Source organism: Oratosquilla oratoria, chromosome 9 (genome assembly GCF_046742065.1).
Source record: "Oratosquilla oratoria isolate Oo_2021 chromosome 9, ASM4674206v1, whole genome shotgun sequence".
NCBI classification, from domain to species: Eukaryota; Metazoa; Arthropoda; class Malacostraca; order Stomatopoda; family Squillidae; genus Oratosquilla; species Oratosquilla oratoria.
In genome coordinates, this window is record NC_134785.1 from 58,901,908 (window position 1) to 58,921,907 (window position 20,000).

General features: G+C 39.8%; 1 protein-coding gene across 4 annotated transcripts in view; it reads left to right on the forward strand.

Moving 5' to 3' along the window:
* The window catches only part of Tsp (Thrombospondin), a 139,839-nt gene that overhangs the window by 8,498 nt on the left and 111,341 nt on the right, over window positions 1–20,000 (forward strand). For all 4 annotated transcript variants that reach the window (XM_076190596.1, XM_076190599.1, XM_076190598.1 and 1 more), the window contains exon 2: window positions 18,439–18,612. In XM_076190596.1, coding sequence (XP_076046711.1) covers window positions 18,439–18,612 — 174 coding nt within the window. The remainder of the gene's footprint in view (window positions 1–18,438; window positions 18,613–20,000) is intronic.

Here is a 20,000-nt window from a genome sequence, read left to right on the forward strand (position 1 = left end):
TTTATAGTCATCACGGTCAATGCTTTCACACAACGGATCGTTGCCTTGTGCTTAAATATCAAGAATTATATGATAGTGTTTCTTCTCCTCCACATACATCTTTATGGCTTCCTGTTTAAGATACTCATATCCACCAGGTACTGTCACAATTTGTACATTCTCAAACTCTCACAAATGGGAAATTGCTCTTTCTATTCAAGCATGTTCAGATGACATCCCTATGTCTTTATGGATACAGGATCCCCACTAAATATCATATCAACAAACAGTTTCAACAAATTCCCCTCAGCTAGAAGGCGTGTAACTATTATGGAACCCCCTGATTTGGCACTATGTAATGTAGATGGTATGGTTCCTGTGTTAGGAAAAATCACACTTGACATAAGCTTTATAGACGCACGTCCATCAATTCCAGTCACAATGTATGTACCTGAAGTTCAATCTCCTGCTGATATACTCATTGGATTACATACCATCAATAGCATAACATTGCCATTTATCCTTCACAAAATTGTATCACTTATGATAACAACTTCTTCCCTGCCTTGCCATCACCTGCTTTTAAATAATGTATAAATGATATTTAGGTGGCCGAGCGATCTCAATTATTCTAGAATAATGACTCACAAGACTGTAATCTTTCACTTTATATTTAGTCTCCCTCACACAAGTCTCGTGCTCTATGTACAAAGCGTACACGAAAATCACGTAGATCTAAAAGTTTCAAATGTGGCACAAATATATCATTGGTTTCTGTGGATATCTCCTTTTCAGGTGACATCTACCTCTATTAGATGAATTTTCATTGATGCCAACAAATGATGCCATAAGTACAAGTACAACACATGCGGTTATATAAAAATCCTTGACTCTACCCCCTTATGAATATTGCTAAATGTGAAGGAAGATAAGGAGGGAAAGGTAGTTGCAGTAGGGAGCGCTAAAGAAATAAAAATTATGAATGAGAGAATGGAGGAGAAAAAAGAAAGATGAGGTGAACATTTTTATTAAAAATATAAGAGCAAGTGAGGCACTTGGGTTGGATGGGTGTCATACAGATTGTCGAAAAGAGGGAGGTACAGTGATGGTGGACTGGCTGGTGAGGTTGTTTAATGTTTGTTTAAAAGAGGATAGAATGCCGGATGACTGGAGGAGTGCCTGTATAGTTTCACTTTACAAGGGAAAAGGGGACAAATGTGAGTGTAGTAGTTTCAGAGGGAGGGTTAGGAGAGGAATAGAAGGAGTAATTGGTGAGGAACATTATGGATTTAAGACAGGTAGGGGTTGCATAGATTAGATTTTTGTGGTAAGGCAGATATGTGAAAAAGCTATAGGAATATGGTAAGGATTTTTTGGGGGGCTTTTATGGATTTGGAAAAGGCTTATGACAGGATAGACAGGAAGGCATTGTGGGAGGTGCTGCAGACATATGGGATAGGAGAAAAACTTTTAAGAGCAGTCAAGATTTTTTACGAGAGTAATACAGCTTGTATTAAGATTAGAAACGGAGAGAGCGAGTGGTTTGAGGTAAAGGTGGTACTTTGTCAGAGATGTGTTATGTCACCCTGGCTGTTCAAATTATACATGGATGGGGGGTAGTGCGAGAGGTGAATGCAAGGGTAGTGGGTCATGGATTGGAGATTGTCAAAGAAAATGGAGAAAAGTGGGAGATAAGCCAGTTGTTTGCTGATGACACTACGCTTGTAGCAGGATCAGAGGAGAGATTAAAGTTAGTGACAGAATTTGGGAAGATGTACAATAGAAGGAAGCTGAAGATAACTGTGGGTAAAATTAAGGTGATGAGATGTACAAGGTGAGAGAATGGCAGCAGACTGGAAGTGAGTATTAAGGGAGAGAGACTGGAGGAAGTGGATAATTTTAGATACTTGGGTGCGAATGTGTCGGGAAAGGGAGGAGTGGAGGTGGAGGTAGAATGTAGATTGAGAGAAGCGAGTAAATGCCTTGGTGGATTAAAAAGTGTAATGAGAAATAGACATTTGGGAATGGATGCTAAGAGGAGATTGTATGAAGGAATGATTGTGCCGACAGCACAGTACAAGTAGAAACATGGAACATAAGAGAGGAGTTTGAATGTGTTTAAGATGAAGTTCCTGAGAAGTATGATAACAGTTACTAGACTAGAGTAAGAAATGAGGAGGTGAGGAGGAGAACGGCGGTGGAAAGGGAGTTGGGAGATAGGGTTGATGAAAGAGTATTGGGGTGGTTTGGACACATGGAAACTGAATGAAGAAAGAGGTGTGGAAAGTAGATGTGGAAGGAGTGAATATGAGGGGGCGACATAGGATGAGATGGATGGATGGGGTAAAAGGAGCATAAGGAAAGAGGGGAATGCTGTTGAGGAAGGGCGGGAAAGGACAGAAGATAGGGGTGAATGGAGAATGGTTGTGTATGTATGATGCTGTGATGCTTGAGGGGGAGTGGGTGGGAGATGGGGATTGAGGGAGTATGTGTGAGAAATAAATTGACGCAACCCGAAGAGATTTCTCTCCGTCTTCTCCTTTTCTCCATGAGGGGACGGAGAGCGTGGGGGGGGTCTCCGATTTAATGAAACGGCCTTACTGTGGATGTGATGTCTCCTGCGACACTGTTTCTGACCCAGGGCGGTGGGCGAGATGCAGGGATGACCCGTCATTCAGGAGGTGCCAAGATAGGAGGGAGGGGTTGACGGAAGTGGAGTATGTTGGGGATGGAACGGGTGGAAGTGGTTTTGTGACTTTTTTTTTTGGCTATCTCCCTTGTAAGAGGGGCCTTGCTATATGTATGTATTTTCATTATTACTATTAATTAGTTAATTAATTGATTGATTAATTAATTAATTATCATTCAGCCGATACCTAACCCTATTAGAATTTTCGCTGCTGTTGGGGTTCTTCCTAGATGAACGAAACCACCTGAATGCAGCTTTAAGAAAAATACAAAAACTTGAAAATGCAATGAAAGGATTTGCCAGTCAAAAGACAGGATCATTACGCAACATTTTTCTGAGGAGAACAGAAAATTGAGCAGTAGGTGGTGGAACATGAGATGAATGAGCATTTTATTCTGAATAACACGAAGTTTTTTTTTTTATTTTTTGGTTCAGGATGATGCCCCTTTAGTACATATTTTACTCACGGCTTACGCAAGAAAACTTTAGCTTACGTGTGCGTATTTGTGTGTTGATATGAAGTGTATCTATGCGTCCTTTGATACTTTTCTCTAAGTACGTATTTAAATGGAAACGTATGTACATATACGAAAATTTACGTTCACGAATTATGTCCGCGCCAGTGCAGAAATGTATGCTAGCTTCATACACTCAAGGTGTGGTTGCTCAACACAGGAAGACGTAAATTGAAATCAGTCAGTGAAGAGAATGAACACACACAGAGGGGCAGATAGTCACTGTACATTCAGGCAAACTATGAAATCTCTCTCTATGTATCTATCTATCTATCTGTCCATCTCGCTACCCGTATGGGACACTCTACAGCTCATATTTTAGGGTTACGAATCAAGTCGTTCAGCCTTCTTTAATGATTAGAATGCTGAGCACTTCATCATCCTTCTGTTCTGTTATTTGCCTTGTGATTACACCTCTTCGATGCAATATTGTCTTTAAAAATAAAAGCATTGAATATCTCTTACACATACAAACACAAACACACACACACACAAGAATTTAAGAGCAATTTGGATATGGAGAGATACAAAGACGGGACACAAGCTTAGCTCCCTTTCCCGTAAGATACAACAAGGTACAATTAGGTAAACACACACATACACAGTAACACACACAGTTGGAGGATGAGGAAAAAGAGCCAAGGAATGAAGCACACAGACAGGGGGGATTCAATTTTAGGAAAGCAGATTACTTAGGGTTGAAAAAATTCTTTGAAGAAACAAACTGCAAGGAATTCATAAATACCACAGGAATAAGGAGGAAATGGGAATTCTCCCTTCACATTTACAACCTAGGAGTGGACAAACGTGTGCCATAGGGAAAGGAAGTAGCAGAAACAGGACTGGTTTAACAAAAAAAATGTGAGATTGCGAAAAAGGCCAGGGGCGTGGCTTGGAGAAAATGGAGGAAAAAAATAAGCAATAAAAGAAAAGAAGCTTACAAATAATCTAGGAACGACTATACAAGGATTCGAAGGGAGGAAGAAAGCAATTTTGAAAAAGGTGTAGTAGATAAATGCAAAGATGAACCAAGACTGTTTTACAGGTTTATAAATGGTAAATTGATACACAGGGAAGAAATCACCAAGTTGATACTGAGTGGTGAGACCTTTGAAGAGGCCTCAGCTTAGGCAGAAATAATGAATGGAAGTTTCCATTCGGTCTTCGCAAAAGAGCTTTTTTTGATAAAGGCGAAAGGAAAAAACAGGTTTAACAGATATAAATGTAGAAGTAAGGGAAGTGGTAATTTTTTTAGGATCATTGGATGTGCCAAAAGTTTCAGAACCTGACGGGATCTCAAACTGGATACTTAAAGAATGTAAGGAACAACTAGCGGAGAAACTCCACAGCCATATTAGATGTTCATTGAATGAAGGCAGTGCCGTTTGATTGGAAAAGGGCAAACATGGTGCCAATTCACAAAGGTGGAAACAAGGAAACGCCATTAAATTATAGGCCAGTATTACTAACCAGCACAATAGTGAAATTATGAGAAAGATTGATGGACTAAATATCTTGAAAAAATAAACATTCTGACAGACAGTCAGTTTGGTTTCAGTTCTGGATTGTCGTGTGTGTCGAACCTTTTAAGCTTTTACTCGGGATTGATTCGATACAAAATAGGGGTGGGTGGACTGACAAGGCATTTGATAAAGTACCTCATAGTTGACTTATGTGGAAATTGAAGCATGTTGGAGGACTGAATGGCAAACAAGAATGGATGAAATACTTTTCGAAGGAAAGATATGGGAGGGCAGTAGTAAAGGATAAGTTGTCAAGCTGGAGAGTAGTAACGAGCAGAGTTCCACAGGGTTCAGAGCTTGCACCAATAATTTCTCTTGTCTATGTCATTGACAATAGATGGAACAACAAGCTATGCCAACATGTTTGCAGATGACGCAAAAATTACGAGAAGAGTGAAAAACGAGGAGGATGGTAGACTATTGGAAAAAGATCTAGACACTATTTTTGCATGGAGCCAAGTAAGAAAAATGAAGTTCAATACCAAAAAATGCAAAGTACCGGAAATGGGCAATAGTGGCACACACACACACACACACACACACACACACACACACACACACACACACACACACACACACACATACACACATACACACACACACACACACACACATACACGCACACACACACACACACACACACACACACACACACACACACACACACACACACACACACACACACACGCACACACACACACACACATTAATAATGATAACAATTATAATAATAATAATATTGATAGTAATGATAATAATGATAATAATAATGAAAATTATAATGATAATAATAATGAAAATTGTAATGATAACGAAAACACCACAATAGTAACAATAACATGATAATGAAAATGATAATAGTAACAATAACATGATAATGAAAATTATAACAGTAACAATAACATTATATAACTGATGTTTCTCCTGAATACAAGTAACACATATAAAAGAGGTACAGGTAAATTTCAAAGGTCATCTTTACGTTAACCTCCTCTATCTGGAGTACCTTTCATACTAAATGGCATATTTCCATTTATTTTGCTGCCAGTCTTATTCATCCCCATATATCCTCTTATAGCGAGGCTACTTTAATCATCTTCTCTGGCAGTCCCTCCGTAGCGATTACACGGTGTATTTTCACATGTCGCAAACATTTCTGATAATTAGTATCACAAATGCTATAAAAAATAATGCTCGTCCGTCCAAGCGATTCTGTCAATGGTTTTTTTCACTGAGCATCGAACTTCAGAAATTGCGATACAACGTCAGCGGTGCTTGCAACGCCTTTCTCCCTGTTGTTGCCCTCGCCGGCCTGCCCCGTCGACGTCGCCATGGTCTCGACACCAGGGTGCCGCAGTCGACACGTTAAGCTGTCTGTGCCGACTCGACCTTTCCCGAATGACGTTTAGCAAAGGTCTTACCAGTCCTTGTGAAGGTTGCGACCTTTAGCCCTTACCTAATAACGTACCTTCATAGGTGTCCGCGGATGTCTGAAAATGTATGTATGCTAATGTGATTATGTGTAATGGAACATGCATAATTCATTAATTGTTTCCATTTCTAAGTAATACGGTACCTGACGTATTTCTGTGTGTCGAATATTTACGATATGTACATGTACTGTGCCTAGTCAGAGCCAAGATCCGGTGTATATAGATCTTGGTCAGAGCATGCCCGGACTCTTCAAGAAATATAGAAAAGGGTGCCCAATTCCTTCTTCCCTCCATACTTTTGCATTTTACGGCAAGCATGAACATGGTAGCGACATTCTATTATCCCTATTACAAGAGCATTACTAAAGAAGTAGTGAGGAGGAAGAAGAGCGGCAGAAACGAATGATAATAAAACTTGGAAAGTGGTTCAGCTTTCGTTTCAGTGTCCAAACATAACGCTGCGCCAACAGCAGACAACTTAAGCATTCGTGTGAAACATAAAACGCCAGCATAAGTCTACACATGGCTCTATATATATATGTGCTTGTGTGTGACATTGGGTGCATTAACTGTGACAGATTTCTGGTATTTTTGTGGTAACTAAGTTCTGTTGAATGCAACATTTGCACATTATCATGTTAACGTGAATGTATGGGTGCATTTGAGAAAGAAAACGGATATGCAATTATATCTAAGAACGGACTCGGGAAAACACTTCTTTTATTCCATTGCTTTATGCTAGGCGAATTTATTCACATTCATGACACCTCCATAATAACGAAGGAGTAAAAACCTATTTTTAGTAAACGCTTCTATACCAGGATAGCTTTTGTTCGGGTTCCCGCAAGACAATTTAATTCAAATCCGTCTCATCGAATGGAATTGAGGTCTCTGACTGCGTCGGAGCAATGTGAACAGACGTCATTTCTAGAAATGTCGGTTTACTCGAGGATGCATATCGTTTACACTTGCGCAATAAACACACGTATAAATACATGTATAGAATCTGACACATATGCGCACTTACACACGCACGCATGTACACACATTTACAAACACACACAAACAAACGTGTGCGCGCTCGCACACACACGCACACACACACATACGCGCGCACACACACACACACACACACACATGTACCCAAGCACACATATACACAGAGACACACACACCGTCCACACACACACACACACACACACACACACACACACACACACACACACACACACACACACACACACACACACACACACACACACACACACACACATATGCCCAAGCACACATATACAGAGACACACACCGTCCATACACACACACACACACACACACACACACACACACACACACACACACACACACACACACACGCATAGACAAACGACTGCGAACAATGTGGTTCCAGCTTTTAAGCAGATAAACGTTTGGACCGATGGATTGGTCTGCCCTCACTAAAATCTCAAACCGATAATTTATTAATTTGTACTACTATAAAAGAGAACCCTAAAAACATAAAATAAAACGATAGAATTTAGATTCTTTTAAACAGTAAAAATCTGAAAAGACATGGTCTATTGTTTAAAAAAAGTGGAAGTAATAAATTACCAATAGAGAAGAGTGTGAGAGAATCTGTTGGTTGTCAAGCCGAATGGCCCTTCACCGTTTTCACTATGCCTCTCCAGATGGTTCTGTCCTCTGTCAATTCTTTCTAGTCCTCTCTTGGTGCCACCCTCTGCACGTGCTTCCTTACTCCATCCATCCGTCTGTACCTGGGTCTCCCTAATGGTCGTCTGCCCTGTACTCCTTCTTCTATCACCTTCCAAGGTTGTCTGCCTCCATTCGGACGCAGTGTCCAGCCCACCTCTCTCTCTTCTTCCCTGTACTTCATAGTGAATGCACGGTTGTCCTGTCTTATCTCTAATTTCCCTGTTATGTCTTCGTCTCCATCTCCCTTCTTCATCATCATTTACTGGGCCAAGGATTCTTCTCAGGATATTGTTTTTAAACAATTCCAGTCTCTTCTTCCTTTGTTTTCTCAGTTTCCATGTCTCACATCCGTACAGGACTGTTGGTTTTATTACAATGTTATATGTTCTTATCTTAGTTCTTCTGCTGATGGTCCGACTCTTCATTACAGATGTCAGAGCATGATAACACCTGTTTCCTATACATATTCGTTCGTTTATTTCTGTCCAGTTAATTTCTCTCATTGATACAGAACTTATCCACTTTCTTCACACTTAGTTATTCCAGTTGCTCTTCTCCTGGTGTATAATTGCCATTTCTACTTAGTTTCATAATTTCCGTTTTCTGTTCCTTTCATTTTAAGCCAATCTGTTCTGCTGTTCTCTAGAATACTGTCAAGATCTCGCTAATTTCCTCCACAGTCTCGGCCACCACATCCACATCATCGGCGTAAGCGAGGTGGGTTATCTGACCATTGGATAACTTAGCTCCACCTGGATGGTTGGTAATCTGCCTGACTGCTTTCTCCATTGCAAGATTAAATAATAAAGGATGCCGTGATTTTGCATTTTCTTTAAGGTGGCCTTAGCTTGGTCTCTGTACCTCTTCTTTCAACCACCCGATCTTTGATGTCCAATTTGTAGTTGCCCGTATAAAACCTATTTCGGGAACCATTCGTCAGGCATACAGATCACATGACCAAGCCATAGTGGTTTTTTCTTGCATTAATGTTATTATTGTAGAAATAAACATGTTATAGAACAGGGACCAAGACGTCACCCTGCTCTACACCCATTTCAACTAAAAAAGGTTGAGATTCTCTCCCATGTTAGAGTGGAAGTGCTGAACAATTGTGAGGAATTTGTTTGAGACTCCATATTTCAAGAGAATTTCAATAGTTCACGGGGCATCTTATCAAAAGTCTTGGTGAGGTCAAGAAAGACCATAAATAAGTCTGTATTTTGCTCTAAACGTTTCCCCTGGACTTGTCTCAACGCAGAAATCATGTCAATTGTCCCTCTTTCCTTTCAAAAGCCACATCGGGTTTCTGGTAACAAGGATTCAGATGAGATCTTAGTTATGCGTGAGAGCATAACTCTGGCTAGAATTTTGCCAGTAAAAGAGAGAAGGGAGATGCATTGGCTGTTGTTGCAGTCACTTCTCCCGCTTTTGTGTTTGTATATTGAGATTGTATATTGGGACAATAATCGAGCCTCTACAAGATTTAGGTAGTTGCTCATCTATCCAGAAGGCACATATAATCTCATGCAAGCGTCTCTTAAGAAGATAGCCTCTATACTTGAACATTTCTCATGGGATTCCGTCAGGACCGCAGCTTTTATTTTCCTTTTTTTATCATTTATTATTATTATTATTATTATTATTATTATTATTATTATTATTATTATTATTATTATTGTTGTTGTTGTTGTTGTTGTTGTTGTTGTTGTTGTTGTTGTTGTTGTTGTTGTTGTTGTTGTTGTTGTTGTTGTTGTTGTTGTTGTTGTTGTTGTTGTTGTTGTTGTTATTATTATTATTTATTATTAGTATTATTAGTATTATTTTTTATTATTATTATTATTATTATTATTATTATTATTATTATTATTATTATTGTTGTCATTATTATTATTGTCATTATTATTATTATTAGTCAATATTATTTTATTATCATTATCACTATTATTATTATTATTATTATTATTATTATTATTATTATTATTATTATTATTATTATTATTATTTTTATTATATTTGTTATTGTTATATTATTATTATTATTATTATTATTATTATTATTATTATTATTATTATTATTATTATTATTATTATTATTATTATTATTATTATTATTATTATTATTATTATTATTATTATTATCATTATTATTATTATTATTATTATTATTATTATTATTATTATTATTATTATTATTATTATTATTATTATTATTATTATTATTATTATTACCCATAGATCGGTCATATATGAGCTCTGAGCTCTCTTCAGGGAGGGAAATAGATGTCGATCACGAGTCCAACACGTGATCCAAGACCATGGTGAATCACACACACACACACACACACACACACACACACACACACACACACACACACACACACACACACACACACACACACACACACACACACACACACACACACACACACATATGTAATACAAAATAGGAGTATACTCTTGGGAGCAACTATAGTGCATCAAGTCCAACACGTCGAAATCCAAAGCTATGTACTCCCACTGCCGGAAAACCAACAGAACTATCACGGACACTCGTCTTAAGATAAACAACACAGGTATCAAAGTGAAGGAAATAGAAACGAAGTGAATATTTGTAGAAGAAAAAGGTGTGTACCTTGTGTTTTTGTTGTTTGTGTGAATTGTGTGCGTATTTCCTACGAGAAGCGAGTTTATTTCGCTTTCCTCGTGTAGCAGTGAATATTAGCCTACGTTGGGTTATATTCAGTGATCATACACAACTTCACGTACAGATAGGTGAAGGAGATGAATAGCGCAAAAAACAAATAGCACATACGATGAGGTCTGGGTTTGATGCGTCCGATTACTGTAGATGTTGATGTATGGCGTGGAATCTTTCAAGATGTCTGAAGTCCAACTCCTGTTTGTGTTGGTTGAGTAGACGGATGTTGGCAGCTTGGTGTATTGACTCAGAGATTGTTAATTCGCTCCATCTTGAACCCTTGATAAATCAGACTGCTGTGTTCTGAACCTTCTGATGGGAGTAGTTTGTAGAGTATGCTATTTGGCTCGATCCAGCGACTGGCACTGTATTGGTCTGACCAGCGCCAAGGACAGAAAGCGTTTAGTGAATAATGTTGTGGTTTTGAAGCCTTTTGATCTGCCCAGCGGAAGTGTTGAGTCCAGGCAAGGCCACCACCCACAGTACTGCCCACAGACGTGGTCCTTCACTTTGATACCTGTGTTGTTTATCTGACGAGACCGTGATAGCTGTCGGTTTTCCGGCAGTTGGGAATATATAAATTTTGGATTTCGACGTGTTGGCTTTGATGCAATATAGTTGCTTTCAAGAGTGGGCTCCTATTTTGTATTCCATTGTTTTGTGTCTACTAATGTAAGAACATAAAAAAATGAGACTACAAGAGACCATAAGGCCTACACTACAAAAGGATTGCAAAGGGGGAGCATGCCGACAGGAGACCTTTTGGTCCATAACTAGGTCGGATGCGATAAAATATATAATAATGATAAATAGATAAATAAATAAAATTTAATGATATAGATAATAATATAATACCTCTCATCTTTATTCATCAAGCTATCTGACCTCAAACAACCGATAGTTTCAGCGCTCACTACTTGGTTACCAAGTCTATTCCATTCGTTGACTATTCTATTTATAGATCAGATCTTGCCTATTTCCTTTTTGAATTATATTTGTTCAATTTAGATCCATTACTGTGAGTCCTTGCGTGTTGTCTTAATATAATGACCTTGCCTGCATCACCATTAAAGTTTTTGATCCACTTGAACACCTCTACTATATCACCCCGCACCCTGCGTCTTTCTGGAGAGTGTAAATTAAGGTGCTTAAGCCTATCCTCGTAAGGTAAATTTCTGAGCCCAAGTACCATTTGGTCATTCAATATGATAAACGTCATCCGCATGCGAAAAGGTACGGACATGGTTGCGCGCGTAAGCCGGCTCTGGCAAGTAATTCGTGTACAGGTTATAAAGAGTGAGACAAGGACAAAGACTTGAAGCACTCTAAGCTTAGGTACAGGTCAGGGCAGGCAACCCCTCTCCCCCCGCCACACAGTGAGTCCAAAGACAATAGGACAATTGCACTAAATGGGCTATTTTGGTTTGTAAAGATATTAATTCAGTCTGCCTGAAGGAAGAATACTACAATGTGAAAGTCTTCCTGGAAGCCCTGCAATACAACCAGTACAACTGGGAAATCATTGGAGACTTTAAGATGGTGGCTTCCTCTGCCTTTGGGACAGCAGAACCACCTCTGACCACTACAACAGAAAGAACTGGGAGCTGTGAACAGAATTTGTAGATGGGACCCGGAACGTCACGTGGAAGCCACTGTTTGATCCCAGGATTGTGTTCACGCTGCCACTGCACCTCAAGTTGAGGTTGATGAAGCAGTTCGTGAAGGCTCTCAACCAGGAATCAACCGCTTTTAAGTGCCATTTTGAGCTCTTCCCCAAGTTATCTGAGGCCAGAATCAAAGGCGGGATTTATGTTGGACCTCAAATAAAGAAGGTACTTGAATCTATCGAGTTCTCCAATAAGCTCAGTAGGAATAAGAGAACAGCATGGAACTGTTTCATAGCAGTTGTCAAAGACTTCGAAAACAACCACAGAACTGAAAACTACTAGCAGCTGGTGCAGGATCTGGTAAGGGCTTTTGGCGCAATGGGATGCAGGATGTCCTTTTAACTTCATATAGTGGACGATCATTTGGGCAAATTCAAGGACAATATTGGCTCCCACTCAGAAGAACAAGGCGAGCGATTCCATCAAGATGTGAAGGAGATAGAGCGGAGGTACCAGGGCCACTACAATGAGAAAATGATGGGGGGACTATATCTAAGGGCTGGCGCGGGAGTACGACTTGGACTAAAAGCAAATCCAGAAAATCCCGTCATTTCTGTCGTGTTTAATGTTGGTTTATAACTGCCATTTGTTTTCACTTGTTTGCTTTTTACAAGTTTGTGTCATAAGATAAATATGTACGCTGCTGATTTAATTATATGAATTTATAAATAATGACGCAAATTCCTGGACAGTGGAAGAAGGTGGTAGATGAGGTGGTGTGGGTAACACGTACCTTAAGTGATTGATGAAGGGAGGGGGAAGATAGCTGCAGTTGGGGAACCGAAGTCCAGGTGATTTTTATCACATCTCGGGACCACTCGCCTTCCCTCCAAGGCAAGCGTGAATAAATCAAAGAGGGGTGTGGGGACAACTCATAAAGAGAACCGTTCTAGGCTAATGAAACCCAGAACTCCTATCGTGAGTTTTAATGAATTGGAAAATTAGACACTGAAATTAAGCTACTTGACATTAAATAAGGGTTTTAACAGTTGGGTTCACATACATACATACATCCTATCTATTCCCTGCGCGCGTTACTAGCTTAAGAAATTGTTGGTTAATGTGTACTTATTATTGTCTTGCTTGTGGAGACGTCTTCAATTAGCCTGATCTCCTGCTGAGCTACGATCGGCGCCACTTCGTTTGGTGGGGGCGGGGAGTGGACGGCCTGGGTGGCTGCAGTGGGGGTTGAGAGTCACTTCGTCGGCGTACCTCCCGTTCATCGCACTACACTCAGTTTTTGCTTGAGGGGTTTATACCCAAATAATCGTCACTCGATTTATTCCCGAGGATATAAATCCCCAACAGTCACTTGAGGGAGGAAAGGACGCGCTTAATATTCCGAGATAGAGCGGTCTGACCTCCTTTTTCGAACTCGATGCTTAGACTGCCCCTGTCCTGCGACAGGTCAGGTCACGATGTCCGCTAGCCGGCTTCCGACGTTGCCAATAGTACTATGTCTCCGTCCCTAGTTGCGAAGGGTACTACGAATAATGTTCATGCGGGAGGGTGACACAGTTCCAAGTGTTCTTTGAGGTAGACACTGTTCACGAGCGGGTTAAACACAGTCCTAATAATTCTAATTACCTAACTTAAAACAAATATGTGGCAGCGCGCAGGGGGGGGGAGGGGGTGTGTTTGAGTGCTTTGTGTGGGCGCGAATCGTTGAGCATGGCTCCGAGAACACAAATCAAAAGGGGGGGGTGTGTGTTTCTAGATATTAGAAGTCTCTCCCTTCGTTAAGGCATTGAATTGGTTGTCAAAAATGACATGACAAATAAAGAGGAGTGGGGAGAAAAGACAGGATGTTGCTACTAGAAGTCTTAAGGACTGGAAATTCCCCCGAGTATGGGGAATTAAGGGCTGATACGGAGAGAAAACAGACGAGAAAATGGGAAGGGAGACAACGAGCTGGGTGTCACAATTTAAAAAATTGTGACAAATAAAAAGAAATGAAAAATGTGAAAATTTTCAAAATATCAAAATCAAGATCACAAACCCAAACTTGTGATTAAATTTTTTATAGATAATAATGGGATATAACAAATCTGGAAATGTCAGAATCGAGGAACAAAAAAAAAAAATGTGTTACACGGATCTATCAACCGTCTTCATGAGAAGTTAAGAGAATGAAATGGTGAAGGACGGGAGTGGAATTGAATGGGGGTGAATGCATGCCTTTACTGGCTACCTCTCTTACAAGGAGGGGTAGTCCTTGGTGTACAGATAGATAGATCAGTCATTTATATTGTTATCCTAGCGTTACTCACATGTCCTAGGTTTTCCCATTTCATTTTTAGATTTCTGCTTCTGTTATTTATTTATCGCCTCTCCCTCTTTACACACTGAGGCTCCTTGTGAAGATTCCTATGTATCCACACGTTTAGACTCCCACGACGCTTTTTTTTTTTTTTGCTTACTTTCAGCAGCGTGTGTGTGTGTGTGTGTGTGTGTGTGTGTGTGTGTGTGTGTGTGTGTGTGTGTGTGTGTGTGTGTGTTTGCCTAGTTGTGTTTTCTTTATTACACAAAATATTATCTATTCTCATGAGATTACATCTCTATCCTTCCATTAGCGTGAGTGCACGCTCGCACGTGAACGATTTATGCGTTAAAACACGTTATTTTTTGCATAAATGATGTAAGAGCGGTAACCAAGAAACTTTCAAAAATCCTAATCGTTACTTTGTTTACCGTTTTCTACGAGCTGGGGTGTGACTCATCACGCATTGTAGATCATGAATCAGGATGAACGAACACGGCGGCTGTAGACAACGCCCATCCACTATATAAGGCCGTTGCGATAGCAAAATATGTAGAGTACAGACAGTGGGAGGATGAAATGTTTGCATTTGGTCGCCAGTAACTAGCGCCTCTATTTTTGGAGAAAATATCAAAACGAGGAGATGGGTCATAGGAAATGGGAGACTGGAGGATGGCGGAAAGGTGGGATAGTAAAATTTAAGTCATCAGTATTTTTCTTTGAGATGATACTTTCTGTGTATATATATATATATATATATATATATATATATATATATATATATATATTTATATATATATATATATATATATATATATTTAAAACCTGATTACAAATTTTGTTGATGAATTTATCTAATTTATAAATGCTCCATTTGTTCACATAAAATATTTCAATCATTGTATTAATTGGACCAATGCTTCCTCTATATTTTCATGTAATTCATTTGTCAATAGAAACATTATAGAAAGTAGTATTATTAACAATTCTGAAGGTTCTAATCTTAATTTCAGTTGTGGCATTTATGAATTAGTTAAATTCACCAACAAAATTTGTAATCACCTTACATGTGTAATTTGGTGATTTGTGTTGTTCTCTAAGATTTATTATTTTTCACTTGTGACTTTTTGTGCACTGCTAGTTTTTTTACTAGTGTTTAGTCTCTTGTCTTATAAACCTTATTGCATTACCAATTTCATCTGTATTCCCCTGAAGATGTGAAAAACACAAAAGCGCTTGGGAATGTCTCTTTCCGATTGCCTTTGTGATTTATAGCAAAATACATACATACATACATGCATATATATATATATATATATATATATATATATATATACATACATACATGTGTGTGTGTGTGTGTGTATGTGTGTGTGTGTGTGTATATTCACCTCGGATCTGCTGCAGTCTCTGTCGAGACAGCCAGACACCACCCTAGGGCAGTGAGATCAGAGCTCATTATTTGCCGATCTCTGGGTCGGTCTGAGACCCACCGGTCTGAGACACACCACACACCGGGACAGCAAGGTCACAACTCCTTGACTAACTGTGTGTGTGTGTGTGTGTGTGTGTGTGTGTGTGTGTGTGTGTGTGTGTGTGTGTGTGTGTGTGTGTGTGTGTGTGTGTGTGTGTGTGTGTGTGTGTGTGTGTGTGTGTGTGTGTGTGTGTGTGTAGGTATTGTATAGACGAAGAAAATAAACGCTGGACTCGTCAAAATAAGTTTATTCCTACGTTTCGAACCCTATCGGGTGTTCGTCTTCAGGTATATACAGATATAACAAAGGAACCAGGCTAGCGTTAATAGATGCGTCAACTTGAACCCCATATACGAGAGCATTAGGGACAGGCTGGACAGAAGGCACCCGGTCCGGCAGTGAAGTGTTGTCCCTCGTCCAGGTGGTGCAGCACTTTGACATTTCCCCGACCCCAACTCGTGATGGTATCATTTCTGGTCTTGACAATTGTCTTTTTGTTTGTCTCCGAACCACGTCCCGTATTTTTATTTTCTAGCCTGACAATGGGCTACAATACACTAGCTGGGGGATTTTGTCTCCTCGATTTATTTATTGACATTATACGCTGCTACTCCTTTCTATGTTTTTGTTGGACTATTTTCTCTCTTCTGTTTTTGTATTTATTCCTCTATATTTAATTTTACGAATTATGTAATATGTGTGTATGTGTATCTATGTTTTATTGGCAAGGGTATTTTGTGAACTGGTGTCCTACCTGGTGATGAATATACGGTCTGGAGAGTAACGGTCGCTTGGGGGAACTTTCCCAGGGTGGTACACATCCCCCTCTATAGTAATCCCCTTTGTTATCTCGGTATATCCCTGAAGACGAACCTCGGACAGGGTTCGAAACGTAGGAATAAACTTATTTCGACGGGTCCAGCGTTTACTTTCTTCGTTTATACAGTGGTTCCAGAACTCCAGCTCTTCACGAATATGTATATATATATATATATATATATATATATATATATATATATATATATATATATATATATATGTATACATACATCAAGCAGAAGCCACAGGGAAATTAAAGTTCGGAATACCAAACGTTTTCGTCTGTTACGACATCCTCAGAGTACAAGAGAAATAGAACACAATATTCATATAGAAATAAAAAAAAAAAAAATGGGAAGGTTACAGCCACATAGAACCTTCAAACTAATTACATACACACACATACATATACACATGGAAATTATAATAATAATAAAGCAATAAGACAGCAATGACAAAAGAAAAAGACAACCATGTAGCCGAAAAGTCCACAGGGACATTTGGCACAGTTAGGACTCATGGTACTGTTTTATTGTCCTACTAATGATGAAATGATCTAGTTTGAATAAACCTAAACTCAAGTAGATGTTATTATCAAAATTGCTCTTTATAACACTGGATGTTCCTTTTTAAAAAAGAATTACAAACAACAAATTGTTAACATTGCCCCAGTCATTGCTATGGTTTATGTCTCGTACATGGACAAAAACACCACTAGACATTTGTGTGTGTGTGTGTGTGTGTGTGTGTGTGTGTGTGTGTGTGTGTGTGTGTGTGTGTGTGTGTGTGTGTGTGTGTGTGTGTGTGTGTGTGTGTGTGTGTGTGTGTGTGTGTGTGTGTGTGTGTGTGTGTGTGTGTGTGTGTGTGTGTGTGTGTGTGTGTGTCAGGACTGGCTGGAAGGCAAACTCTGATGGGAAAATAATTTATTTAGAATGAAAGGTGGGTGTCAATGGTAATATGGCTCACTCTAATTGCGAGAAGAGGGGTGGGGGAGACGGCAAGGGAGGTGACCACTGTGCTTTGCAAGTCGTGTCCCAAGGCGGTCTGTTTGCGGGGGAGGAGGGAGGAAGAGACTACGACAGAGGCAGCGAGCTAGGCTTGCGACGTGATGCTCCGTGGCAATCTGAATTTTCGGAGATTCTGTCCAGCTTATATACCCAGGTCAAGTCATGACCTGTGCCCTTAATTGACTCTGGGGCAAAGTCGAGATCTGGGAAGCCAGAAGTAAAATGTTCTCAAGCTGCTGAGTCACAAAGGTCATCGTGAAAGCTGACAGGGTCCGTTCTTACGCTGGTGACCTGGTAGATGGAGCCGAGTACTGCACGTGCGTTTCCTCAAAGAAGCTTTGTCCCACCCGCGGACCTCAAGGAAGTTTTGGTCGACCCGACGCAGCCGGGTGGGCGCAAGCGTGTACCCATAGGACCTCTTGTGGGATGGAGAACAACTACCTCACAATATGTATATGCATATATTAGATAACTGGGCAAAGTAAGAAGTGTGGCAAACAGTTGTTCAGACAAAAATTAACGCAAAGGTAGCAGGAGGTAAAAATCACGAGATTAAAACAAGTAGAAAAAGTAATCGTATATAAACAGTAAGATATATGTTGGATTCCGCAGGCTTAATGACAACTATTGACTGACTATGTTTTTCTTTTCTACTCCCGGCAGCTCTGTCTGATTCCTTCAAGACTGGAGTGAACAGCGACACCATCTTCTTTTCCTTCCGGAGAGTGGCGCCACCACGACGCCTCTCCCACTCAGGGGAGCAGGTACTCCTCTCCATAACCTTCCCAGGGCGCCACAACCGACTCGCCTTCGTCCTCGACCGTCCCAATGGAAGAAGTAAGTTTTCTTTTTTGCAAACGTTCTACATTCAACTGCTTATTCCTAGACATCTACATCATTCCATAAGTACCATGCATATTTCAATAAGTTTATTCTATTTAAGAACAAGAATTTTCCTTAACTGAGGAAAGTGTTCCGACCTGAAAGAATCCATGGTCGATCGAAGCATCCTGATAGGGTGATAATGAATTATGTAGTGGTACACAAAGAGAAGATTGGAAGAATTCTGGTGGTTCACATTCTTACGGGCGGGAGTGGGGAAGCGTCAGATAATATTTTCTTTTGGTAGGAAGGATACTGAGAAGGGAAACATTTTAAAGAAGGGGAAAAAAGAGGGAGGGATGGAAGTGCTAAGGTAAAGAAATGAATGAGAAGGACAAAAAGAAAGAAGACCAAGAGAAGTTGAGAAAATTGTGGGAAGTGGTGAGGGATAGAAGGGATCAGAAATAGGAGAAAATTTGTACGCTTGAAAGAAGAAATGGTCGTGTGTGCAAAGATGATATGTGGGACGAGGGGGGTGGGAGGGGACAAAAGGAGAAGTGACAAATAGTGGGATGAAGAGATGAAGGTGGTGATGGAAGATAAGATGCAAACGCGTGAAGACTGGTTGCAAGGTGAAACCAGGGAAGCATATGAGAGGTGCAAAAAGAGAGGAGAAGCAAAACGCAAGGTAAAAGGGGAAAATAGGAAGGAAATGTAAAATTAGGAATATGACAGAATTTTAAATAGAATGAGAAGATGTTTTAGAAGGAAGTAAAGAGATTGGGGGAATGAGTTCAGTAGATAGGAAAAGGTATAGGGTGCAGATGAACAGATTTAATGAAAATAAAGATAGTAAGGGGAAGATGAATAGATTATTTCAGAGAATTTCTACATGTGGAGGTTAGGGAGGGGTTCAGTGTACTGTATACATGAATGAGGTGGTACGGGAGGTAAGTGCTAGGGTGACCGGAGATGGTTAGAATGAGTGGAGGGATTTAGGAGATGAGCCAATTGTTTGCTTATGACACTGTGATTGTAGTTTGGTCAGAGGAGGGGGTAAAATAGTAGTGACTGAGTTCGGGAAGTAATGTGAAAATATAATTTATAAGGTAAATGTGGATAAAATAATGTGATAAGATGTACAAGGGGTGAGGTTGGCAGTGAGTTGAAGGTAAGTCTTTAAGGAGAGAGCAGTCGTATAGTTTTGAGTATTTAGGGTCATATATAGCAAGGAATGAAGGAATATGAATTGAGATCAAATTCATTGTGAGGGAAACAAATAAATATCTTGGAGGAATGAAAAATGTCATGAAGGATAAATATCAAAGGATGAATGCAAAGAGAAGAATATATAAGAACGTAATTGTGTCTACGGCACTGTATAGGGTGGAGACTCGAATTCT